The 27,921-nt window shown below is 40.0% G+C and overlaps 2 protein-coding genes across 8 annotated transcripts; both read left to right on the forward strand.

Moving 5' to 3' along the window:
* Positions 1–2,373: 2,373 nt before the first annotated feature.
* LOC148372889 (uncharacterized) lies at positions 2,374–18,591 on the forward strand. 7 transcript variants are annotated; one of them, XM_088327461.1, is made up of 13 exons: positions 2,374–2,563; positions 2,629–2,701; positions 5,772–5,950; positions 6,761–7,192; positions 8,638–9,197; positions 9,442–9,582; positions 11,212–11,289; positions 13,248–13,363; positions 13,731–13,881; positions 13,970–14,137; positions 15,627–15,818; positions 15,891–16,082; positions 18,069–18,591. In XM_088327461.1, exons 3-13 carry the CDS (start codon positions 5,779–5,781, stop codon positions 18,174–18,176), a joined length of 2,310 nt encoding a protein of 769 aa, XP_088183587.1. In that variant the 5' UTR covers positions 2,374–2,563; positions 2,629–2,701; positions 5,772–5,778; the 3' UTR covers positions 18,177–18,591. The 7 variants fall into 7 exon arrangements, with proteins under 7 accessions (XP_088183587.1, XP_088183589.1, XP_088183592.1 ...); XM_088327463.1 differs by lacking the exon at positions 2,629–2,701 and having other exon boundaries at positions 5,757–5,950; XM_088327466.1 differs by lacking the exon at positions 2,629–2,701 and having other exon boundaries at positions 13,248–13,364; positions 13,759–13,881.
* Positions 18,592–21,170: 2,579 nt separating this feature from the next.
* Positions 21,171–26,524, forward strand: LOC148372890 (protein Bouncer-like). Its single transcript, XM_088327469.1, has 3 exons — positions 21,171–21,361; positions 22,153–22,272; positions 25,722–26,524. Exons 1-3 carry the CDS (start codon positions 21,310–21,312, stop codon positions 25,967–25,969), a joined length of 420 nt encoding a protein of 139 aa, XP_088183595.1. The 5' UTR covers positions 21,171–21,309; the 3' UTR covers positions 25,970–26,524.
* Positions 26,525–27,921: the final 1,397 nt, after the last annotated feature.

Raw genomic sequence — 27,921 nt, forward strand, 5'->3', positions numbered from 1 at the left:
ACCGGATGGTACCCATAATTGACAAATTTGCGTTTTTCCGTACAGATTTTCTTGTACGTCGTACACGTCTTAAAATGCATAATAAACATGCTTTGTACGGCAAAAACGTACAGGTTGATAGGTATGCATGTGGACAAATATCTAGATTTTTTTTCCATAAAAGATTCTACTTGGAAAATAAAAATGCTTGAAAGTTTTAGGAATGTTCAAGCATTTCATGTTTATTTTATATATATTTTTTTATTTTACAGGAAGGACATCATTGTGTTTACATGAAAATACCATGAAAACATTTTATTTTCTAACTCATGTACTTGGAGTTGAATGATTTAAGTAAATAAAAGCTTCCTCTCTTACACCTTTTTTTCATCTCATGCTTAAAATGTGTATTTTCCACCTATTGGTTGGTAGGAATGTACAGGTTTCCTTCACTTATAATACAGTGAATCCTGGTTCATAACCTTGAGAATGGACCGCACATGAGGTAATCCCCCTTCCGGGATGACCAGGCTGCAACGGCTGTTGCAATTACAAACAATACACAGATATTGTCATCATGAAACATGGGTCAGTCATACGCTATAGAATAGAGGTGTGTTTATAGCCTAGATTTAAACAGTTCTACTGAGGTTGCAGATCGAATCTCAGGGGCAGTGCATTCCACAGCACCGGGGCCTGAATGGAGAACGCTCTCGAAACTGTGGTTCTCTTCTTGGCTTTTCAGAGCAAAGTTTATCTCGTTATTTTTTTTCACAGCGTGACAATATGATGCATGTTTTTCTGATAACTTACCATAATATGTAATGGGATTTCATCTATTGTTGGTGAAAAAGGTGATCTATTTTACTAACCAGTGTAAACGGAGAGCTTAATGGCTGCTAAATGCCAACACCTGAGATGTATGCATTTATGACAGTAGCAAATACATTCAAGTTTTGTTTTATTACCTAAGTTAGTTAGATAAAAAACAGGTTCAACACACTTGGCTCCAAGGCAGAAACTCGCCGAAAGTAACAGCTGAAGGCTTGAACTATGTTCAACAAAATAAAGTGAGGTATAAACGTTTTTTTTCCCATAGACTACTGCACTCTCAAATAATAATTTTAATCGTCAATGTGTAGACAAGGTAGAGAAAGTGCAGAGAGGCTGTCTAGGCAATCAGGCTGCAGAACACAATGCAAAACAGTGAAGTAGCAAGACTGTGAAAAGCGAAGCGAGTTAAGGCGAGGGTTCACTGTGCAGTCATATCTATCTATCTATCTAGCTAGCTATCTTGGTCATATCCCTCAAGAGGGGTGACCAACAGCAAAACAAACACAGACAATAACAAAGAAAATTAAAAAATGGCCAACCCGCATGCCCAAACACCGAAACAAGTTAAGCACCTTGGCACCCAAGTTGGTCATGCTTTCGTCCCTCCAGATGAAATGAGACACAAGAAAGCGGCCATGTCACTCGGGTCAGGTGACACAACACACTCTTCTGTTCAACAGCAGGGCCCGACAGCTTTCACTGGTTTACCCCTGCCGCATCATACGGTGCCCTGCCCATCCCACTATCCTTTTACAACACCTCTCCTCTCATTCCTATCACCAACAAGAGCTCTAGCTCCCACTAGATTTAGACCTCTTTCCTGCAGTGCACTCATAACACCAAACAACACACAAGGTTGGGTAGGGTTACTTTAACTGGATTACTTTCTATTACTTTTGGATTACTCCAATACCAAATATGCCTAATAAAAGACAAAATAAACTAAATATGAATACAATTATGACTCATAACACTTGGTAAGCTTTCTCTCCTGGCTTTGATCTATTTGATCTCCGGCAAAACTAACATAAAATACGACAGAAACTTTATGAAAATAAATCCAAACAGCTTGCCAACATAATTTTTGCCGTTCCATGTATTCTCCCCAAGCCTGCACAAAATTTGGTAATTTTATTCTTATTTAGTTTCTTTTGTCTTTTATTAGCATATTTGGTATTGGAGTAATCCAAAAGTAATTGAAAGTAATCCAGTTAAAGTAACCCTACCCAACCCTGATAATACATACAATTACAGTCAGGCAGAGTGAGATGTAGATTTTGGGTGAGGTAATAAACATGCTTTTACTGACATCTAGCGGGGAAAAAACTCAGCGATCAATGACGTCATTTTCAATAATAATAATAATAATAATAATTTCCTTTGTATTGTCATTCTTTGTAACAATGTACACAGAACGAAATGTCAATGATTGGGCCTCTTAGTTTTCTTTTCTTGTTGAAGGGGAATGGGTTTATAGTCATCTTAAAATTGGCTTCAAATGTATGGTTCATATTTTTCTTCACAGGTAGCCTGATGACGTCATCAAAAGGTGACACCCACCTCTCCTCCTCCGCGGCGCAAGGATTCCAGTTGAGCCGCTTCGCTTCACCAAATGCAGTTGTGGAGATTTTTTTTCTCTTTACCACTACTTTTATGGCTCTTCTTAGTTTAATAATGCACCCGGAGTGAATCCTTGTCCTCGTCTTACAGACGTTTACCTGTCCAAGCGGAGCGAACGTCAACTTTCGAGGTAAAACTTTTGGTTTATGGACCCGGAACACTTGTCTCATTGTAAAGGTAACAACGTGGCTCTAGTTTCTAGCGCGCGGTGCTTTCAAGAAACCTCGGAAAGAACGTGTCGACACTTGACAGCTGTTTTCTGTCAAAGGTTTGTGAGAGCGTCGTGGTCGATTTAGATTTGCGTTTGTTCGTGATTTAAAGTGGGGTAAACCAAATAAATTTGTCTAAAAGGGAAGAGGAGGGTGATAGTGTCCCAGTGACTGTTCCCACTGGGTGGAGAAGGAAAAGTTGACTTCACAGGCACTCCACGGACTGTCTGCGTGGCCAAAAGTTGACGCACCGTGGACTCGTGATGGCTTGTAAACACTAACAAAGACTTGAACAACTCGTGACTGCGAAGGAGGGGTTTAGTTTTTCGTCTGTTTTTATGAATATATTGATCAAATGATAAGTTCTAATCGATAATTAATTGGCACGTAAAACGACACTTGAGGCGTTACTTCCGTTTTTATTTTGAAATTCTGTTAGTATTTTCCGTTTGACTGGCGTAAACTCCTCGATTTTTTTCAGTATTTGGTACTGTACTGTACTATCATCCGTTTGGTTCAATTGCGTCTGTGAAGTGTAAGTTTTTATTGCAACATTTATTTCAGATTTTATTTTATTAATATGGGCAGTTTTTAAAATTTACAATCTCCCGTTGTTTTATTCACAAACAGAACAGCTGTTTGATTTATAGTAGTTTTCAGTATGTCCTGCTTTTAAAAGTCAAAGTAACGAACTTTATTTCGATCATCAAACAAAGCAAGACTTAAAAAAACACAGAAAGAAATCAAAGCATATATTTGGAAGTGTGTCATTTGTAATTGTCATTTTTCATATTTTAAAATACCAAAGAAACGTGACATTATGTACCCATGTTAAGAAATTGAACAAGAAGGTATCTTAAGGCTTATTTGGATATCAAAACAGTATATACATGAAATTTAAATAAATCATGGGATGATTAAAAGTAGCTCACTAATCCTTAGACTTTTTATTTAAATTGAGTGAGTTCAGTAGTGTAGCGACCCTCTTTCATGCACGACACAAGGTTTCACAGTCTCTGGGTTTATTGCCTGCATTCAGTAAACAAAACAATACAAAAGTCAAGGGCATCTATTCACGACTGCAATTATCTTCAGTGCTTACAAATCCACTAAAGCTACGGCAAGCAGACAACATGAGAGCACTTTAATAATGAAACTTCCATAATAACAATGAACATAACTTTCTCACGTACCTGCATTCAGTAAACAAAACAATACAAAAGTCAGGGGCATCTGTTCACGACTGCAATTATCTAAAATATTAAAGATACAAAAAAACGGGTCATCACACAACAGGCCGCACCTCGTGGCGTGTTTGCCTCAAAACACGTTGCATCATCGTTTCAAGCTGTATTGCTTTACTTCTTATTTAGTGCTTTTTTTAATATACCGTATTTTCCGCACTATAAGGCGCACTGGGTTATAGGGCGCACCCCGAAAAAATTGTTTTTGGTCCTATTTTTGACATATATAAGACGCACCGGATTATAAGGCGCTACAATGGGAATGTGGACAAAACAGTCAGATAGTTCAGTCCAACTTATTACCCCTTAACATTCCGAAAGCTTGCAAAGACGCAAATACGTGTCGAGAACACGTGCGAATGCGGTGTCCGTAAGATGTCACTCAAATGCATCGTTCCATCATTCGGAAGGTTAAAGTCTTGGGATTCAAGAAATGATAACCATTCCTTCGTATCTATTTTCTTTTTCGCTTGCAACTTTACTGTGCATATGACAATAAACACTTGGAATTTAGTTTAATTTAAAAATAGACACTCCATTTCATCCATTATCTGCACCGCTTATCACAGAAACATCGAGTTCAGTCTGAAACAAGACAATATAAAACCGGGAATAGCTCACCGAAGTCATTGTGTTCATAATAATGTGCAGGCAATGTCCTCTTATATCCGTGAGGGTAGTAAATCCAGGAGAATACAATATTTACAAATACAGAATAGAAAAAAATGCTTTCTCTATGCCATCGGCCACATGCTATACGCATTCATCTTTTTCGGCCAATTGCAGGCTTTGTTTCGCTGTTTAAGCCAATGGCAGCCTGTACATTATAAAAAGGATCCGCCTCTTGACCTCCGAATAACTTTAGCCAATAGTGATCGATTCAACTGATGATTGACACATCTTTTTCGGCCAATTGCAGGCTTTGTTTGCCGTTTGAGCCAATGGCAGTCTGTAAATGATAAGAAGGATCCGCCTCTTGACCTCCGAATAACTTTAGCCAATAGTGATCGATTCAACTGATGATTGACACATTGGTTAGCCAATGAAACGCCGGTAAATAAATCCCACCATCCACCGCGTACTACTTGGCGTTCGGGGGAAAATCGAGTCGGCGGCTGCAAGTTAGTTGGAAAACTTAATGTTGATCCATAAATAAGGCGCATTGTATTATAAGGCGCATGGTCAGCTTTTGAAAAAAATAAAGGCTTTTAGGTGCGCCTTATAGTGCGGAAAATACGGTACATCATTTAGCACAACTTAAATATCTTTATATACAAAAATAATTTGCGAAAGCAGCTCATATGTCTAGCAAAATATGCATTTTTTATCCAACTGATATTGGGCACATCTTACCTTCAGCGCTTACAAATTCACTAAAGCTACGGCAAGCGCTGAAGCCCATTAAGTGCCAAACGAAAAAGACAGTCGCGGACGCCCATGACTTAACAACTAAATGAGGTACCGGAATATTAACAGTAATACAACAAAAACACAGATTTTGTGAGAATTCAAAAAAGCATTCAAAACAATCAAATTTCAACTCTGTTACAGTAGCACAGAGCAATGAGTATTTCACAGATTTTCACAGTTTAGAGATTGAATAGATTCAACTGACTGTGAATCTTGTGTAACGCATCTTGACTGAGTGAACTCAATTGTTATCGTCCGAAGGGGACTCGTCTTTAAATATCTGAATCAATTTGCTTCCATGAACCAAATAATCAAAGTCTCTATTATGTACTGTACCATGATTTCACTAAATTGACTTATTAAATGATATTGTAATGATATTGTCGGAGTTCTTGTGTCTCTGGAAAGTTTGCTATCTGTCAGTGAGTGACCTGATTCAACAAATCAAACTAAATTGCAGATCTTTCTGTATCAGTGCCAGGATGTCATCCCAAGGGCCAAATGACTCGTGCGTAATATGTGGTGGAGTTCTTCAGGGTAATCAAAGACGTTGGCTTTTTGGGGGCCAGCACAGAAAGTCTAGTCGTCCTCAGACCCCCACAAGGTCACTGAGAGGAGGAAATCTTTCAGGGTCTTCACCAAGTACTCCCTGGGGTGAGTTATTACAGTATGTCACAAAATTTAGTATGTCATATTTCTGCAGAAATTTCATCATGATGTTTAATTGAACAACACTGAAGATACATCACTTTGACACAATGAAAGATAGTCTGTGTAAAGCTTATATAGCAGTGTAAGTTTATTTTTCATCTTAAAATCTCCAAAAAGCCATGAGTGGCTTAAACTCTGGAAACAATAGTGAGTACACCCTTAAGTAAAAGTTCCTGAAGTTCAACATTTTATGTGGCCACCATGATATATTTTTGCTCCAGTTTTTCACAGTAAATTATTGAGTTTGTGTTTCCCTTACTTAAATGAAACTTCCCAATTCCAGTTATGCTCATGCAGCCCCAAACCATGACATTCCCAACACCATGCTTGATTTTACGTACGACACAAACATGTTTGTACTCCTCACCTGGTTGCCACCACACATGCTTTACACCATCTTTAAATTAATCAATAATCAAATTATGGCTGGGATGGGCTCCAGCCCCCCCCGCGACCCTAATGAGGATAAGCGGTACGGCTGATGAGATGAGATGAATAATCAAATTAATCTTTGCCTTATAAGATCAGTGAATATAGTTCCAGTCAGCCATGGCCTTTGTTTACATGCATCTTTTCATTTTGTCAAAGAGATGTTTATTCATTCATGTTCTATTAAACATTACAATAAAACCCCTGCAGAAATGTAAGGGGTGTACTCACTTATGTAGCATACTGTATGTCATTTTAAGTCACAATAAAGTCTTAAAATATTAACTTTAACTCTAAAATTTAACACGAATGTATGTCCCACAGGTAGCATGTCTTCCCTGTGCTCGTCATCTTCTCTGTCCAAGTCCCAGCTGTCCCTCAGTTCTCCGTCCAAATCTTTTGACCTATTGGCTGTTCTGACACACATCCTGGGCAGGCCGGTGTATCGTAGCGCCGGCCGCGGGGAATTTGTGTGTGGCAAGTGCAGCGGCGTCCTGGAACGTGTCTTTAGATTCGACTCGGTCATAGCCAGGGTGAAGGCGCTGTCCTCTGAGAGGCTCAACAAGCTGATTCAGGAGCGGGACAGCGTCCGGCGTTGGGTACGAAGCAACTACATGCACAGGCATCCCCTGGAGGAGGCGGGCGGGGAAGAGGACAAGGACGGCTACAGGGAGATGTTGAAGGACAACATGGCTCTGGCCGAGTACGAGTGCTGGTCAGAAAAGTGGGACACATGTCCTTACTTCATACGAACAGGTAACATGCGTCAATTAATCAAAATCTACATTTATAATAGTTTTCAAGGACTGTGTTGGTTAGCTGCTCCTCTTGCACTCTTTGCACTACTGTATAATATTATACATAGCTATAATTATTTAGTATATTATTAGTACTTCAATACTCCAACTCAATTCAACATTTTATTTATATCTGTACATTCAAGGAAACTGTGCAGGTCAGATGTATCGACATTTCGTTCTGTATACACGTGTACAAGCATGACTATAAAGTATATCTGAATCTGAAAAACATTTTATGTACAATAAGAAATTAAGATCTCCCCCTTCCCCTGTCCCAGCAATCCGGCATGCTACATACATCAAGTGTGAAGTTTTTGATTAAAACCCAAATGTTTCGCCGATTAACATGTATGAAATCTAAGATTTAAAGTCAAAGGTTTATCCAAGTTCAAACCCTAACTGCACTTACTTTGACTTCAAATCCTAATCCTGCTGCCTGTATTTTGAAATTGTTATTTCAAACTCTAACTTCAAAACTTAAAAGTATGGTTTAAAACCCATGACCAAGAACACAACTTTTATTTTAAAACTTCAATAATATAGTAGAAACCCTGCCTTAACAATCCACCCTCATAATTTAACTTTCTAACTTGGATGAATATTTTTGAACATTTTTTTTTTGCAGGATTCTTGCTAAAAATGAGAAAAACTCAATCCTTATGATATAATTCTATAACCAGGACAGATGTTTATAAACAATATTCATTTTTTTGCTTTTTATTGTGAGATTCTTGCTAAAAATAAATAAATATATGTATTAAAAATGTACTGGGTACTAGATAAATGTTTATGAACAATATATATTTTTTGTTTTAAAAAAAACACGTTTTTAAAGATGTACCTTTTTATATTAAAAAGTACTGGTTATTGAATAAATGTAATGAACATTTTTTGTTGTCCTTGCTAAAAAAAAAAAAAAAATGGACCTTCTGATATCAAAAATATACCAGTGACTGGATAAATGTTTACAAACAATTTACAGTGTGCATACATATGTGTATATATATTATTTTTGGTGCGTTTTATATTGCAGGACTCTTGCTGACAAAAAACATATATTGGTGTAATAATAGTCTGTACTTTGAATTATCTGTGGTCTGTGCAGCCCTTTTAGATTCCTTGTGATTAAGGGTGTCACAAATAAACATGACTTGACGATCAGAAAATGAACTTTTTTTCTATTAAAAACGTACCGGTAACTGTATAAAGTTTTATGAACAATATTTCCTTTGTTTTAAATTGATGGACTCTAGCTAAGAATGAAAACATATACAAAATAATAAGAAAGTTGAATTGAAACCATATTTCGAATTTCTTGCCAAATTTCAAACCTCTCTAACACTATTTATGAATATTATGCCTTAAAACCCCGAAAAGAGAAATTTCTCCATTCTTCTGCAGGTAAAAGGTGCCGTAAGGGCCAAAACTGCGAAGGCTGCGACTCTCTACGTGTGTCTGACTCAGATTATGAGTCGGTCTGTGGAGTTCCTCGCCGGTTACCCTACCAGGCCTTCTCCCCTCTTCCCCTTTCCCGGGACAAATCCCAAAGCATGCCGCTTCAATGGCTCCGCATCCCGTCCACCTGCTCCAGCCCCGGCGGTCAGTCTTTGGCGGCGTCCACATTCTCTCTGAGGTCCCAATCTGTCCAGTCTCTTGATTCCCTGGATAGCGAGGACCCTTTCGAGTCACCTGGTGATTGGCCAATGACTTCGGTACTCCTCAAGGAGCTTCGGCATCTGGAACCAAGGCCGGTCAACTCGCCGGCCGGGAGCAAGATCCCAGTCCTGGCCGAAAGGGGTAACGGAAGGCGTTCCAGTGCAGGGATGTCTCCTGTGGTGACCAGGAGGACCTTACATTTTGCGGAAAATGGCAATTACCACAATGGGGACGAGAAGGAGAATTTTAAGGAGGAGGATGTTCTGATGGAGCTGAAGGATGATTTCCTGTCAATAAATCAGCAGGTGAGTCAGGTCAACTTGTGCTTTGCAGTAAAACTATGAAAATGGTGATTTTTCTTTCCCTCCCTGAATCTGCTAGGTTGTGTGCAAAGTGTTAATGATGTGTCTCTGATGAGTTCAGCAGCCTAAACAACTTAATTCAATATTGACACATATTTTCTACATCCTGGAACCGCTGAACAGCTGTGTTTTTTTGGACGACCTCTCAATTGCCCGTCTGTTTAACACTGAAAAATATTTGCTCAAGCAGAGCGCCTCTCACAGACTCCACCAAGTCATCAGGCATCTGCGCGGGCAGCTCGACCAGGCTGAGACCCGCGTCAAGACCCTTGAGGCCCAAATGGAACCCATAACATCCCGAAATGACAGTATCAAGGAATTGAACTATGTAAGCACTCGTGATGAATGTCTCAATTTCACTATAAAAACGTTATATATCTGTTTTAAACCTTAATAGAAGTATGTATTAAGTTTTGAAGGCCAGGAACAACACCCCAATTTAAACCCTATTTAATCTTGAAAGGCAAGGTTAACAGTTCACAGATCCCTTAACCGCCACTACCCTCTGATTGAATCTAAAATCTAGACTTTTGGATCTTAAACTAAAACCCTTGGAATGTAAACCACATGCTATAACACTTTTAAACACTAGTTTTTCAATTTGAAACGTTAACTTATCCTTGAATCCCTGATTTTAATAAATACAACCCAGACTTCAAACCTTAATCCATTCTCAACACTTTAATCTAAAAACTACCATCTGTGACACCCTCTAGTAATATTCCATCTGAGTCTGAAACTGTAATATGAATTTGAAAAACATAATATTTAAAGCCTAGATTCACATTTGAATATTTTCTTGAACCCAAAGTACACAGTTTTAAACCATAATTGTACTTAAAAATTGAAACCTGAGTTTGCTTGCTTTACACCCTATTACCTGGAGTGTCATGCCCAATTTCGTTGTCGCAATATGTTAACCCATTTTGTAACAATGACAATAAAGTTATATTCTATTCTATTCTATTACCAATTAAAAACCTTAGCTAGTTCTTGAAACTTTGACTTGAGAGAAAAAAAGCATTTCAAACATAGAATTGAAACCCTAATGGTAAACCTTGTTCAGCAATCTGATTTTATAACCCAACCAAGTCCGGAAGCACAATCTAGACACAAAACCTTTAATTGTAAGTTAGTTTTGAAACACTAACAGGTTCGAAACACTAACATTTGCTTAAATCCCCCAAAAGGATCACATATGCTTATCTGAAACCCAAATGTTGCCTTCAAGTAAATAATTGAAATACAAATTAATAAATGAAAGCATGTAACCAAGGCTTGAAACTGACATGAATTAATCCTAAAACCTACAAGTAAACATTGTTTTAAACCCTCACACAAAAGTGTCATCCTTAATACAAACCTTAACATTTACATCAAGCTTTATTCTTTTGCCTGAATTTGGTTATACAAGGTGCACTTCCTTATTTTAGGTTTAAGCAGGTGTGCCCAATTGAATGCAGGTTATTGTACAACACACACAAAAGGCAGTCTTGGTAGCCTGTTGTTGACACATGCCCACAGGTACAAAATATGAAGGAAGGAGAGCTCAATGTGTGTTTTGCCTCGAGGAGGGTGCACCACCCTTTTAACTCATTTATAAGTGCAGGCCACACACACACACACCACTGAGTGGAATCCTGGCAGACCAGTGGAGTTTGCCCCGGGCTGATTATTACAGAGACAAAAGACAGAAAAACATGTTTTAAGGCATGAGTGTGAATGGACACACAGAGTTAAAACATATAAGTGTCGTTTGCATGCTCATTTGCAACTTTTCAAAGCAGTAAAAAAATTAAGGTGGTTCAAAATAAAATTTTCAAATCGTACCGCTAATTAGAAACCCTTACCCAAACTTCTCTCAATATGGACTCGCACGTAGCTCTGCAGAAACGTTATTGACTTAAGGTATCAGTCTGCTCATTGTGTCTGAAATGTCAATTTCTGTTCCTTTCAGCTTGCTCAAGAAGAGAACAGCGCCTCCTTGCTACCCGACTTCGCTCGTTCCCTTCGTAGTCGGGATCGTCTCATCCAGGTTAGACAGGCTGACGGGCAGACTCTAAGCTCTCTGGAATGGCTTTTGTCTCGGGGCCTGTCGGCTTCTTTCTACATGCTGGAGCATCGAAATATTTTGCTTTATCAGGAAACAAGAGAATCACTCCTTATCTGTTCAAGGCCAGATATAATAGGTTAGCCTTTTTGTAGCGCTGTTAGAAAAAGTAGCATATTTTCCGCACTATAAGGCGCACTGGATTATAAGGCACACTCCCAACAAATAGTCTTTTCTGATATTTTTTTAATATAAGGCACACTGGACTATAAGGCGCATGGAATTAAAACTACTGTAAGGGGTATGTTTGCATATAAATTAAAAAAGAGCCTTATATAGGCATTGACTGATCAGTTGGAATATATCACTAATCACGATTGCACACAATTGCATAACATCGGATGCAATGGGAATCGAACCTAGATCGTGGTGTGGAGTGTACCAGATCCTATCCACTAGACTACTAGGGATACAGACGACACATGAAAGGCATTAGGTTCTTTCTCTTCATAACACTATTTTAGGGCACAGTACCAAATTGTTTATGATTTTATTGAGCCGGGCCGCGAGAATATTGTCAGAAATAAACTGGTCCATAGTTCAGCCGACTCCCAAAGTTTTTATGAAGCACACGAGATATTGACCTAAATTTAGAGAAAGGCATTATGGGAAGTAATTCAGCCATCCTGGGAAAAAAACCCTCAAGGCCGCACATGTTCAAAAAGTTTTTCACAATGCTAAGTTTGAGCTGAGAAATAGTTAACAACATTTTCTCTACTCTTATATATCTGGTACCGTGACTGAAAATAAAGTGATTAGTTCACGGTTCATGGGATAAGTAGCTGATGAATCGAAGTTTCCTGTAGCATAGCCTCTCCATGGCCTGGATTAGTGTGATTAGTGTGAGGTTTTAGGTTTTTTAGACTGAAATCTGACTCCGGTGACACTTCAAATGTCTTGTCTAAACCCCTACAATTGGAACTTATTCAGAAGTCGGGAAGATATGAGCCAGGCGACGAGGATAGTCCACAGTGCTAATTTATTCGGCCTATAAAAGAGTTGAACAGATATCTGGGTCTTCTACAGCGTCTATAGCAATCGTGGAGAAGACAAAGGGGCCCTCCAAAGTTGGCCAATTTTATAATACATTGAGATGAAATGTATACGCCCTATGACTAAGCTGCTGCTGATAGGTCCACATTGTGACCGAGGCAGACTTTCCGAGTACTTTTCAGGGATGGGAGGAGGTGTGATGGGTCTATCGTTATCTGCACAGAATGGAGCAGGAAACACATCCCAATGCAAAGCACGGTTTACAACACACTTATGCCAGAGTTCACACTCAAAGGCTGGGGTCCTACTGAGGACAAGTATATTTGAGTATAAGTAAGACAAAACAGCGTATAAAATGGTATATAACTTCATGAGATAATGGCTTTTTTGGTTGTATGCATCCCTTGTGGTCTAGTGGTTAGGATCTACTGTGCTGCTCCCCATGATCCGGGTTCGATACCCGTTGCATTCAATGTGATGCCATTGTGAACAACCATCTTTGTCCCTAACAACCTAGTTAGTAGGAGTTGGTGCTCTTACCATTTATATCCGTTTCAATAACCGTTGCCACCATTGGAATGCGATTGTGGTATCAACTGATCAATAATTGCACAAATATGGTAAAGCATTTCCAATTTTGTACGTATATAAGATGCACGTTCACATTTCTGGCCAATTTTGTTTTGTTTTTGTTTGCACCTTATGGTCCAGAAAATACGGTACTGTACTGGCTCTGGTTCATGGCCTTAAATTATTCTTTCATTCATTTTGAAAACAAGTCCACTGTCACGAGGAAATCAAAATCTGCTCTTATACAGAAAAACCCACCCATACCTTAGATGCCTCCAGTTTATTTGTAATTTCTTCCATTTTGTGTGTGTCGTCTTCAGGAGTGCATGAGTGTGATCAGAAAAGTATGTGTCAAAGGCATTGGAAAAAGCCCGCAAACAGAGCAGATTGCCGATAAACTCGGCGAAAACCTCAAAGAAATCGTCAATGACAACAAGGTACCTGATTGATTTGATCTTCACTTGGTAGGAATACGCATTTTATAGACACCTGGAATATAAATTGATAACCAAACAGCATTTTTCCAAATGTATGTTTATTTTATGATATATAATTTCTTTGGTAGTAATTTCTATATTTATTTGCCTTTTTTAAAACATTTATGTAATTATTATTATTTTTTAAATTATCTTGAATGTTTTATTATACAGCTTTTTTGTCACTTTTATTAATTTTATCAAACTGATTTTTTTGGTCCTCCATATTTTTCCTGTTTCAATTCAACTCTTCATTTTTGTAGTACAATACAAGAACCTTCCAATTTTAATTGATTAAAATCTCTAACTTCCCTTAATCTTCTCACGGGTTGCCTTGGAAACTTTGGTGCGTGAGCTGGCTGAGAAAGGAAGACACCTTGAAGAAGAGGTGGCTTCCTTGAGAAAAGCAGCAGGAGACCGCGAAAAAGACCTGGAGACACTCAACACGGTGCTGCAGTGCAATCAGGATGTGATCGACGTGAGCTTCTTTTTATTAAGTGGAGAAACCTTTTCCATGCTGGTTCATTTTTTTCTCATGCGGATGGGGGTGAAAATTTGCTCTCCAGGATCTGCGTGGGGCCCTGGGCGAGAAACAGCGCCTTCTGCAGGAATATGAGAAGGAGAGGGAGGTCTGGCACCAGAGGGACCGGGCTCTTGAGGCCACCATAAACGAGAAGGACCAAGTGGTCCGTGTCCTCAAGGCGGAGCTGGAGAGCTGTATGAAAGATATTCAGGTAGAGAAGAAGTAATAAAGTACAAGAAGTGTTAATAATATAGTGCAGGTGTCACCAAAATTTTGAAGCTGAGAGCTCTTTTTTTTGTCACTGACTGGCACGATGGGCTACTAGTTGGCCATGCTTTTGTAAAATGACAACTTATCATGTTATAACTAAGTTGTTACTACTTTAGTACTAGGTTGTAATTGCTACAAGTTAAGTTAAAAATAGGTTCAGTTAACCACTAAAACATAATGCCAGTTAGATATCAAATTTTCTGTAAAACCAAAATGGCCCATCGTCAGAACTTGTCCGCATGCCACTCAGTTGTTCTAAGGGGGCTACCTGCTGCCCGGGGACACCGAATATGAGACCTGAGATGACGTAGCTTTGTTGTGTATGGTTAAAAACATTTGGGGGTTTTTTGACAACAATGTTTTAGGTTTTTTAAATCTGCATTTATTTATTTAATTGTTGACCTTTTTATTAATCAATGTAGCAGTGGCAGGCCGTGCATTTCACACCTATGCCTTCAATTGGCTGAATCAATCCAACTCGGAATCTGATTGGCTAAACCAACAGCTTTATCAAACACTGATTTTATGCCTCAGGGCCTCCAGAAGTCTTTGTGAAGGCCTCCAGGCAGATTTCTGACCCTAGTAACGAGAAATGGCTCAAATGTGATTGGTTAAATGTTAAAATATGAACGCACACACCTGGAAGCAGCATAACCAGTGGGGAAAGCAATGAAAGAAAGCTGACAGTCTGTAATTATTTAAAAAATATTAATCATCAAAATCAAATAACATCACATGATTCAGATATTTTGCAGGCCAGCAGGGAAGGCCTTGCAGACCCTGACGGCCTACCACTGCAATGTAGATGAAATGCAAAGCCTAAAATAAAAGATCAAAAATAAAATTAAACTTATTTTGTACTAAAGTACACCGGTAAATCCTCTAATGATTGCATTAACTTTGTAGAAAATAATTCATTTAATTTTTTATTTCTTTACCTTAAGGCTTTTAGTTAAATGAATTAATGCCGAAGTATAAACGCAAAATAAACATATTAATCTTTAAATATCATATTTCATGATGATAAAATGTATGCAAAATAATCAAAAATATAAAGTTTTGTATACAATAATACTGAACTGTACAACAGGATTTTTCTATGTATTTATTACGATACAAACAGTATGGCTAAAATTTAAAGAAATCATTTTAAAATTGTTTTGGTATAATAATATTTTGAATGAAACCATACATAATTACTGCCCAATACAGTGTCATATTGTCAAAGTATTTCCAACACACGAATATATACATTGATAGAATAATTCGTAATTTTTCATCAAAAAGGATATTTACGTGTAAAATAACAGTGTAGATCAGATGTTTTTCCCTCTAATTTAAAGGATAGTGTTTGAATAGATGAACGATTGTCCCTTAGCCATCTTTACCTTGTTTAATCATTGTTACTATGGCGACTTCTACATCCCCAGGCTCTCTCTGACTCTGTTATCGGCCAAGGCTTGGAGGGGGGCGGGGCTGAAGCATCGCTGGCTTCCCAGCTCCGGGACAGGCAAACTCGCCTGGCGGCCATGTTGGAGGAGCAGGAGTCACAGAGCGCCACCTTGTGCCAGGAGGTCACCAAACTAACCGCCGCCCTGCAGGAGTACCAGAACATCGTTCAGGTGCAAGGCACTGACTTCCTCAAACAAATATCCGTTTCATATTTGGGTTTTTAATCAGAATGTGATGAATAGAGTCAGCAGGAGAGCTACGATCGGACCACGTCGGCTCTGACCGCTGAGCTGACTAATGTCAAGAAGGAGCTTCGAAATGAAGAGCGGCGCCGAAAAGAGGCAGAAAGAATGCGACAGAACGAGGGAGAGGACGGAGAGAGAGCACAGAGGAAGTTGAGGGACAGTTTGGAGAAGAGGGACCAACTCATACAGGTACATGGACAGGACCCAATGAAAAAGAATTTCACAACTAATGTAGGGCTCAGTATTTGCAGTAGTACAGTGGCCCCTCTATATACAAGATTAATTAGTTCAGATGTTATCTAGAATTAAGAAGTAACTGAAAACCAGTTAATCCGTTCTCTGTCCTGGTAAAATCATCCGAAATAACCTTAACCAGTGTCTGAAATAACGTCTGCCTGGACGCCCGGGGCAGGCATCTTTTACTTCGGTCGTACAACTTACACAACGTGCAGTCCGTTTTTATTTTTATTTTATTTTTTCAAATCAAATGTTTTTATTATTCCAATTTCGTAATCTTTGTTGGGTTTGGAAATTTCGGAAATCCGGTTCGTTTGGCAATTTGCATACTCAGCAGCCGATCAGAAGCCTGCATCGAATAACTTTGTGCTTCCGGACTTTCCCGAGCGTTATAAGGTCATGCATTTGCATATGATTTTCCAGAGTAGAGGCACAGAGAACACAAGAAAAATGGAGAATTGGTTAGGAATCAAGCCAAAACCTCAGCCCCAGAAGAAAGCTTGAAAAGAAGCTAACAAAATTGATGACGCTACAAAACGTAAATGTACGTTAAAAGCATCGTGGAAAGAGAAGTTCACGTGGCTTGTAGCAAACATTGCATTAATGAAGATGAGTAAATACAGGTACATACTGTACTGATGGCAGAGGGAAAACAGCAATGTCATATCCATGCAATGAATGTTATAAGTAGATTTATAATAAACTCAATTTTAAAGTGTTGTTCTGTCATATATTCTGATTATCAATCCTTAATACTTTGGGTTTTTTGCGCTTAGTCGTCTTAATGTGTTTCAAGTTGTGGAAAATGGGGCAGGCAACCTTATGGCTGGCCAGGCAACTTTTCAGAGTTGTATGCCCTGGTGTCCGATAACTTTTGTCATGAGTTTCAGACACTGAGTACATGTATATAAACTTATTTTGCAGGACGTGAGTTTGACACCTATATGCTAGACCAGGGGTGTCAAACTAATTTTACCTTGGGGGCCACACGATAGTACATCATTCTGTCGGGGGCCGGACTAGTAGGTTAAAGAGAAAGAAAAAGAGATAAAGAAATGAGAGAAAAAGGTAGGGAAAAGGAGAGAGGTCGGGACAAAGAAAGAAAAAGAGCGAGAGGGAGAGAGTGTGAGAAACAAAAGATAAAAAGTCGTGAGAGAGGGGGAAAAGAAAGTGAGAGGAAGAAAGAAATCGAAAAGGAAATATAAAGACAGAAGGAGAGAAAGAGAAAAGGAAAAAAGGAAGTAAGAGCAAAAGAGGTTAAAAGACACAGAGAGAGAACGAGACAAAGAGCAACAAAGGAAGAGAAAAAGAAATCAAATAAAATGAAATGATCTGCATTTATATAGCGCTTTTCAAGTCAATGACTTCCCAAAGCGCTTTACAGTGTGCTTCACATTTCCCAATAGCGGCCGTGCAGCCATGTAAGGCGCTAACCTGCTTATTGGGGGCTTTAGGGGCTCAATGTCTTACCCAAGGACACTTCGACATGTAACCGGGAATCGGACTACGATCTCTCGATCCCAAGGCGAGCACTCTACCTCCTGAGCCACTGCCCAGAGACACCGAGAGTGAAAGAGACAGAGTGGGAGAAAAGGGGTGGAAAAGAAAGAGAGAGAGCGAAATAAATCAAAGTAAATAAAAGTTCAGTGTCTTTGTTCGATGCACCTGGCTTTGGCAACATCAAGTTGACATATTTCAAGTTGCAGCTTGTTTTTCTCTCGCGCTTCTCTGAGTGTTGTCTCGCGGGCCAGATTCAATCCCTTAGCGGGCCTGATGTGGCCCGCGGGCCGCGTGTTTGACACATTCAGCTTTAACCTGCAGGGTTGAAATTGACAAAAGTTGCAGTTTATAGGCCGTAAATTATCGCTTGTCATTTTTTCTTGTTGAAAAGGCATCTGACACGTCATCATAATCAAATTCCTTCTTCTTCTCTTGCAGCAAATTCTGCTCGACGCCGAGGAGCATGACCGTCTTGTGGAAGAGCTCCAGCACAACCTGCAGAAGAACCGAGACGAGTGCATGTCGGCCGTCAAACACGCACTTTGAGCGGCGTGCGGATGAGCCAACAGAAGAGATTTTGCACTTTTAAAGTGGTACTACTTTGTTGTGGTGTGTATTTAGTTCTATTTATCTCCACAGGTTTGCACTTTTAACAAGCCAGGTTTGTTTGCATGAGTTAGCCTATACGGAGACGTTAGATTTTGAAAATTAGCACATCACTGTTGTTTAATCAGAACTGTCAGAATTACTTTCTATCTGGTTAAGCATCAAATCCAATGTTTTTCTTATTTTGTCTTGAGTTAGGCATGGAAATCATTTTTAGATTAGTTATTTGTTGATTCTCTGTTTTTATGGGTGGAATTTTTGGGCACTTTTTTTTCCCCACATTTCCTTCCTTAATGAATGTAATGTCAGAGAAGTTGATTTTTTTTGCTCAAGAGAATAAAGACTCTGATCTAAATGCCTACATTTTATTAGGAACGGTAAATTTGAATTTCCTGAATATGGTGCAAAACAAAAATTAAGCAATAAAAACTTTTTTTTCAAACAGAAAACCTCATATTGGAAAGAATCAATATATAATAAGATTTAAGGGGTAATGTCATGATTACTGATGCGGGGCACCTGAGCCTGCACCTTTGGCGCCAACCGCCTCGGACGTTGATTGGCTACCTGTCACTTTTTATACCCCCGTCTTCCTGTCACCGGTTGTCAGTCCGTCTGCGAACCTCAGCTATTGCTAGGCAAGCTTATCGACCCTGACTCTCTCCTTTTCTGATTCCCGTCTGTTTCCTGGCTCCGACCCTTTTTCTGATCTTGACTACGATTTTGCTGCCCCATCCCGGCTACTGATCTGTTTTTTTCCGCTCTCGACACCGCCATCGCTCGCCACGGAAATACCACTTCCACGTCTGGGGAACCTGCTCCCCGCAACCAGCGATCTACGGATTGTGTGTACTATCCTTTCCCTTCTTCCCAATAAAACTAAGAGAAACGCACGCAAGTGGTTCGTGTCTCCGTTATGGCCCTGACAGGTAAAAGTTCATTGCAAACTAGTTAATTTGCATTTTTAACTCCTCCCCCAAAAAGATACAATATAGGGTTGTATTGTCACAATACATTGCTGATATATCATATTCTTTCTGATATAAGCAGAAATTATCCCTTGTTTTTTTTTTTAGCATGACCTGCATTGAGAATTATTATTTTGAATTGCTGCTTAATAGAAAAGCAAGTTCTGAAATTTGAATGGACTGTATATGAGCACCATTATTGTACGTTTTGAAAATATGCCTTTTGTATACATATCAGACCGATATCAAGTCAAGACAAGTCATGTTTATTTGTGACGCCCTCAATCACAAGGAGTCTCCAAAGGGCTGCACGGAACACAGATTATTGCAAAGTACAGACTATTATGACACATTCCCTGATTTAAAACCTACATGAGGGCAAGGAAAAACTCAAAAACCTCAACATGAGGAAAATTAAGAGACCTTGAGAAGGCACCGCACATGAGGTAATCCCCCTTCCAGGATGACCAGGGTGCTAACAATACACAGATATTATCAATATAAATTATAGGTCATTCATAAGCTAGAGAATACAAGTGTTCTAAGCCTAGATTTAAACAGTTCCACTAAGGTTTCAGATCGAATCTCAGTGGGAAGAGCATTCCACAACATCAGGGCTTTCGAACCTACGGTTCTCCTCTTGGCTCTTGGGTCCACTAGTACCAAATTAAAATACACAACCATTCAAAAGTTTGGGGTCACCCAAACAATAGTGTGATTTCCATTAAAAGTTCTTTTCTTTTATTAATCAAAGGAGTTGCAAAATAAATAGTATAGTCAAGACATTGAGAATATTAAAAAATGATATTTATTTGAAAAGAATGGACATTTCTAAGCGACACCAAACTTTTGACAAGAATGTGTATTTTAGTTTGATATTACATTGAAATATCTGACAAAGACCAGCCTTTTAGAAGCAAATATAATTCTTACTATATGCTGCGGGCTGCTGAAATTTGGTTGAAAGGCCATAAATCAACCCTATGCCAAGTTTTGGATACATCTATTAAGGTTGGGATAATAATCACTGATTATTTTGTGTCACGTCTTGCCATGGCGCCCAATTGGCCCCCGTCGTGTGGCGCTAGCTTTTGTCACGGTTGCCATGGCGCCCAATTAGCCCCGCCCGTGGGCGCCAGCTGCAGCTTGTTGACAGATTGGCTCCCTGTCAGTATTTAAACTCTGTCCTGTCAGTCCCCTTTGGTCGGTCTGTCTGCGAATCTCTGTTTTTACACGGCAATTCCTTTTTTGCCTGTCCTGTGTTTTTGCTCCTGTTTTTCTCCCGCTACGATCTGTTTGATCTCGACCACGTCTGCTCTCCTGTCCCGAATTACGACCTGTTTTTATCTTGACCACGTCTGTTTTCCCGTCCCGAATAACGACCCATTTTCTGATATTGACCAAGTTTTTGCTCTATTCCGGCCACTGGCTCGTTTTTTGCCGTCCCCGACACCGCCATCGCTCGCCACAGAAGTCCCACTTCCACGTCTGAGCAACCTACTCCCCGCGACCGGCGATCTTCGGATCATGTGTGCACTCCTTTCCCTTCTTCCCAATAAAACTGTGAGAAACATTACGCGAGTGGGTCCTGTCTCTGTTCTGGTCTTGACAGTTTTTGGTTCGATTTGCTTATTTAAACAACTAAAAAGCTATGGTTTTTATTGAATGCTTTTTGATTATGCTTGATCCGATTTAATTTTCAAATTTATCATAACTGTTAAACATTTAGCAGTTCTGGAGCGGACAAGAATTTGCCTCTGCTCCCGATTTTCCATCTCTGTCATGGGACTGCCAGTCGCATGACCACATACCGAATGTCGCTGACTAACACACGGTGATTTAATAAAGCCAAAAACACGACTTCAAAATCCAACATTTCTACTTGGCAAACACCCCCATTTATCTCGAATCGAATTTTAGCGCATTTTCCTTGCTCTGGACATATTTGTGTTGTAGGGAAGGGATGTCAGGCTGTTAATGTCATTTAAAGCGAACCAATGAGGTGTTTTGGAGTCTTAAGTGCAGTCTGCTTCCACGCATTGATGAGATTTTCTGTTTTGCAACCACAAATGTTTTTAGTCAAACTGGAGTGAAACCTATTGAAGATGTCTCTGCTGTTCGCCCCTCTGATTTTTAGCTTTGTGATTCCTCCTGTAGGTAAGTCTATTTAAACATCAACAGAAATAATATGTGCAAAGTCCTGATTTTAGTTATTTGAAAACGCTTTTGTTTATTTTTTAAAACATTTTTATGTTTTTCCTAATACAGTGGAACCTCGGTTCTCGACCATAATCCGTTCCAGAACCCTGTTCGAAAACCGGTTTGTTCGATCACCGAAATCATTTTTCCCATTAAAAATAATGTAAATGGTTTTAATCCGTTCCAACACCCTGAATGTTTACCTTGAATGTTTAACTTAAACATGAAGCTAACCCAGGCTAATCGTATGTTCGCGTTATCGTAATCTTCAGTATGAAAGATTACGCTAACATTAACGTGCAAAAATAAAAAAATCAGGTCGTTTACTAGTCATTTAGCACCCGGGTCTCCACAACAAGTGGTAAGCGGTTCATTGGCAAGGGGGCTCCGTTCCAACACCCTGAATGTTGGGCTCCGTTCCAACACCCTGAATGTTTACCTTGAATGTTTAATGTCCTCACGCGATAACAGTTGGTCTCGAAAAGAGCGATTACACCCATATGCCGCTCAGCATCGCACCCTAGCGTACGCACTCACGCATTACCGGCGTTCGAACTCCGATTTTTTGACCGAACAGCGAAGCAAGAATTTCTCTAAATTTTTGGTCAGACTCCGATTAGTTCGAACTGAGAGGCGTTCGAAAACCGAGGTTCCACTGTATGTTGAAATAATGCAACTCATTGAAAAAATTTAGTGTGCTCATTTTGTGGCATAAAGTTAGTTTTTGAACCATTTTTCTTGTATTTTAGTGCCTCTATTCTGCTACACTTGTGTGTTTCCTACCATCTCACCTCTGGACTGCATCAGATTTCCTCTGTTGTGTTCTGCAGGCCAAGTCTGCCTCTCAAGCAGAGCCATGGGCCAGAAGGGTATGGGGTTTCTTCTTGATTTGATGAGGAAAATGCATTAGTTTATCTCAATAAGGACCTTAGTTCATTTAATGACTTTAGTCTAAACCAGGGGTCGGCAACCTATGATACGCGTGTTAAACGTCATTCCGAAACGAAACGTGAATTCATGGAGTCTGAGAAGGCGGAGACATTAGAACGTGCTGTGTCCAGGTACGGCAAACAAATACGGACCCTGAAGACCTTTGTCACTGCTAAACACACCACCACTGAAGCAAGTTATCACATTTCTCACTGCATAGTAAAGCCCGGAAAACCATTTATATCTGAGACCAAATCAGTTATTATTTCTGTTGCCCTTATTGTCAAGTAGCCTTGCTGCTGTTATTTCAAGTTTATATATTTTCTGCAATGAGATTTCATCGATGAATGGTATGTCATTGTACATATCACTTGTTTTTGATTGTAGTTCATTGTTGATGAAGAATGGTTGATTCTTGTGGTAAAAAGTTGAAGTCATGGATGTCTACAGGCCTTTTTACTTGTTGCTCGGATTATTTTTTTAGTTTATTGATGAACAAGAATAGTGAAAGATAAATTGGTCAGTTATATGATTTCAATGTATATCCATCCATCCATCTGCATAGCTTATCCTCAGTAGGGTCGCAGGGGTGCTGGAGCCCATCCTAGGTATCTTCAGGCAGTGGGCAGGGGACACCCTGAACTGGTTGCCAGCCAGTCGCAGAGCACACAGAGACAGACAAGTCACTCGATCATTCACACCGAGGAACAATTTGGACCGGCCAATAAACCTGACATGCATATTTTTGGAATGTGGGAGGAAACCGGAGTGCCTCCCTCCCTCAGTCAGAGCATTGAAGATGGGTCGTAGCTGGGTCTTCCACAACGACAACGACCCGTAGCACACAGCCAGGAAAAACAAAGGAGTTGCTCCGTAAGAAGGTTCTAGCATGGCCCAGCTAGTCTCCAGATGTGAAAATCTTTGGAGGGAGCTCAAATTCCGTATTACTCAGCGACAGCCCAGAAACCTAACTGATCTCGAGAAGATCTGTCTGGAGAACTGGGCCAAGATCTCTCCAACAGTGTGTGCAAACCTGGTGAAAGACTACAGGAAACAATTGAGCACTGTAATAGCAAACAAAGACTACTGTACCAAATATTAACATTCATTTTCTAGGGTGTTCAGTTTTTATTTGCAGCTCTATTTTTAAAAATCGTTAAAAATCATGCATTGTGATTTCTTGATTTTTCTTTTTAGCTTATCTCTCTCACAGTGGACATGCACCTACGATGATAATTTCAGACACCTCCATGAATTCTAAGTGGGAGAAAAAGCAAAATAGCAGGCTGTTCAAATATTTATTTTCTTCACTGTACATTTCTTTGTAAGAAGGACATGGTAGTGCGATAAATATAAATATTCTATAAATAGTTTGGAACAGGTATGTACAGACCAGGGTTGGGTAGGGTTACTTTAACGTGATTACTTTCAATTACTTTTGGATGACTCCAATACCAAAAATGCTAATAAAAGACAAAATAAACTAAATATGAATAAAATGATGACTCACAACACGTGGTAAGCTTTCTCTCCTGGCTTTGATCTCTTTGATTTCCGGCAAAACTCACATGAAATGCGACAGAAACTTTATGAAAATAAATCCAAACAGCTTGCCAACATCATTTTTGCCGTTCCATGTGTTCCGTTACTCCCCAACCCTGCACAAAATTGAGTCATTTTATTCATATTTAGTTTCTTTTGTCTTTTATTAGCCTTTTTGGTATTGGAGTAATCCAAAAGTCATTGAAAGTAATCCAGTTAAAATTAACCCTACCCAACCCTGGTACAGACTATAGACAGGTTATTGACTATGATAAGCCTATAAAGATGAAAAGATTAAAATACGTAAGATGGAAAAAAAAATGTACAGTACAGAGGTGGCGGGAAGGTGGACAGGTATATATGGGTGGGGGGGTTAAGTCGGGGCAGAGTTCAGCATAAACCCACAAACAAGTTTAACACATTGCACGAGGGGAAAATGAATTCAGTTGTAGTAAAATTGCGTAGAAAAAGGCTTTTTTTTTTTTCTTCTTTCCAATGTAATGCGTGCGGGCACCAGGTAGCCCTTAAGAGAACCTGAGTAACCCGCAGACTGGTTCTTAAAATAGCTCACAAGGGACAGTTCTTAGGGCAGCACGGCGGCGCAGTGGTTAGCGCGTGTGCTGCACAGTTCTGAGGTCCTGCGTGGGTTCAAACCCAGCTACCGGCCTTACTGTGCGGAGTTTGTACGTTCTCCCCGTGCTTGCGTGGGTTTTCTCCGGGCACTCCGGTTTCCTCCCACATTGCATTACACACATGCATTTCAGGTGGATTGGCCGGTCCAAATTGTCCCGAGGTGTGAATGAGCGAGCGAGTTGTCTGTCCCTGTGTGTGCCCTGCGATTAAATGGCAACCAGTCCAGGGTGTCCCCTGCCCACTGCCCGGAGATGGCTGGGATGGGCTTGGGCTAAAAATGTCAATTATTAGTTCCAGCTGGGGTCGGGCTTCTCTCTTTCGCTGACCTCTTAAGAATAAATAATCCGTTCATCATGTGTTCTGTGTTTCCTTTTTTTTAATTGGGGAATCGGACACAGAGTAGCTGGGGGGCTGAGTTGGCCAAAATTATACATTGTTTCTCCACCCAAGTCCTGAGAAATAAAATATGAAAATTCTGGTTTATTTTGTCGTGCTCGGGCTTCGGAGGGCTTCAATACCCGCGGTCTAGTTAGGGTCTGGCTAGATTTTTTTGTCACGGTTGCCATGGCGCCCAGTTGGACCCAGCCGGGTGGCGCCGGGTTCTGTCGCGGTTGCCACGGCGCCCAATTGGCCCCGCCCATGGACACCGGCTGAGACGCGTTGACTAATTACTCCATGGGAGTACTTAAACGCAGTCCGTTGAGCCGTTAGTTGTCTGAGCGTCTGTGATACTTCTGCAAGACTCCTGTTGAACTCTGTGAAATGCCTAGTTCTGTGAATTTGCCTGCGTTTAATCCTGTTTCATTTCTGGCCTGATTTGTTTGATTTTGACCACTCTTTTGTTTGGATTTCAACCCTCTTCCGCGACCATCGGTTCCCGGATCGAATGTGCAAGCATTCCTTCTCTCCCTAATAAATTGTGAGTATGTTACGCTATTGGGTTCTCAATTCTGTTTCCTGCCCTGGTCTGTGACATTTTTTTTTATAGACCCTACTTCAAATAATTACAACCTAGTAATAACATAATAATAACATTGTAACAACATAACAAATCAGCTTCAAAAACCATATCAAACTGGTAGCATCTCTCGCTAACCATTAACCAAATAGTTGCTCTCAGGTTTAAAAAGGTTGGCGACCCCTGATTTCTATAACTGTATTGTTATGTCTTTATAGATATTAAAAATAAAAACATTGTATATTAACGTTGCAGGAGAATTCCGTGTGGTGATTTACGAGAGGGGCTGCATCCTGCCCGCCTTTTGTGGCGTGTCGGGTCAAAAATCCATCATGGGACTCAACTTCACCTTCACCAACAATTGCTGTGATTCTCACCTTTGCAACGGAGCAGCAGCTTCTGCCACGCCTATTGTGGGCGCCACCTGCTGGTTGCCGACTCTACTGGCTCTTTTTGTTTGTTTTTTGAACTGCTATGCCTCACCTATCATCTTGGGAATATAATTTATCATGGCAATCTCACATCTTGTCCACCCACGGCAGCATATCTGGAGTGACCATGTGGATCTACTATATAAACCTTGTTCCATAAAGAAAGCCACCACATGTAGTTAGGTCCAATGGCATTAAAGGCCATTTCAAGAACACTGTTGACGTATTCAGTCAAATAGCCTGTAATCAGGAGAGGCAGATGAGGCTGTTTAAGTTTACGTTAAACATTCATGGTAAATATTCAGGGTGTTGGAACGGATTAAAAGGATTTACATTATTTTTAATGGGAAAAATGATTTCGGTGATCGAACAAATCGGTTTTCGAACAGGGTTCTGGAACGGATTATGGTCGAGAACCGAGGTTCCACTGTATTAAATGGTCATGTTCAGTGCAGCACGGTGGGGCAGTGGTTAGTGCGTGTGCGGCACAGTTCTGAGGTCAGGAAATCGAACCTTCCTGTGTGGAGTTTGCATGTTCTTCCCGTGTTTGCGTAGGTTTCCTCCGGGCACTCCGGTTTTCTTCCACATTCCATATACATGCATGTCAGGTTAATTGGCTGGTCCAAATTGTCCCTAAACGTGAATGAGCGAGTGATTGGTTGTCAGTCTCTGGGTGCCCTGTGATTGGCTGGCAACCAGTTCAGGGTGTCCCCTATTCCCTGCCTGAGCTGAAATGGGCTCCAGCACCCCCACGACTCTACTGAGGATAAGGGGTCCAGATAATGGATGGATGGACGTATGGTTATGTTTATTCTGTGTTAGAGATCTTTCTCATTCAACTTCACAATTTTTAGATGTTCTTTTTCCAAATTGCTGAATTTTCACATTATATTGTAAATATCATTAATATGATTAGTATGTGTTACTGTGCTGAGCGTGTCCAGATGTAGAGTGAGGCACGCAATTCTCTTGCCTCATGGCAGAGGGGGATAGTGAGACAATTTATTATTATGACAGCAAGTCATACCATCCAGTCATTTTTTCTCATTGGATGGAATTTTCATAATGGAAGATTAACTAACTATTGATGTTTTTATTAAAAAAGAGAAACACATAAACTTATTTTAAGACTATAAATATCACGGTTGCCACGGCGCCCAATTGGCCCTGCCCGTGTGGCGCCAGCTCTGCGCATTGACAGATTGGCTTTCCGTCTATTTAAGATCAGTGCTCTCATTCTGCCCCGCAAGACGTGGGTTCTGACTTGGTCCTGTTTTCCTGCTGGTATTTCCAGTCCAGTATTGTTCCCGTTTAGTTTTGTCCTGTTTAATATCAGTTTCCAGGTTTGTTCCAATCTATTTTGGTCCTGTTTATTATTCTCTCCAGTTTTCTTTCCCGTCTTGTTTGTCCTGTTTATTTTCGATATCCCGTTTCATTTTCTATCCTGTCTGTCAGTCCCATCCTGTCCGGTATCGACCCCATCTGTCCGATATCACATGTCACTGTATCTTATATGAAAAAAATTGAATCCCCGTGTAGAAATATATTTAATACAACAATAAGACCAACACTAATAGAGGTTGTATGGACACAATTGTTTTTTCTCCCCTTTTTTAAAAAGCAGCGGGGTTTACACGATTTTACCAATTGTTCAATCTGGGGCTGCAACAACAAATCGATAAAAGTGATTATTTAAAGCGTTGGCAACGAATTTCATCATCGATTTGTCGTGTAGCGATATTTATGCGTCACTCAGCACGATAATTCAATGGAATTAAGAGTGCTTTGAATTTTGTTGTAACGTCAAAGTGTGGTTGGGCAATTGCGGGCAAGAGTTTGTATTACAATTTCAGTCCAGCAGAGGGCAACGCAAGACCACATTTTGTTACGTTGTCGGACTTTGTCGTTGCACTTTTGTCTTGCAGAGGGCGCTGCGAGTCCATATTTTGATGCACAAGGGCCTCTTGATCATTCTCCTTCTGTCTCTTTATTTTTGCACTTTATAAAAAAGTATCTTACAAATT

The sequence above is a fragment of the Urocampus carinirostris genome, chromosome 2, assembly GCF_059441175.1.
Source record: "Urocampus carinirostris isolate Australia breed hairy pipefish chromosome 2, RoL_Ucar_1.0, whole genome shotgun sequence".
NCBI lineage: Eukaryota > Metazoa > Chordata > Actinopteri > Syngnathiformes > Syngnathidae > Urocampus > Urocampus carinirostris.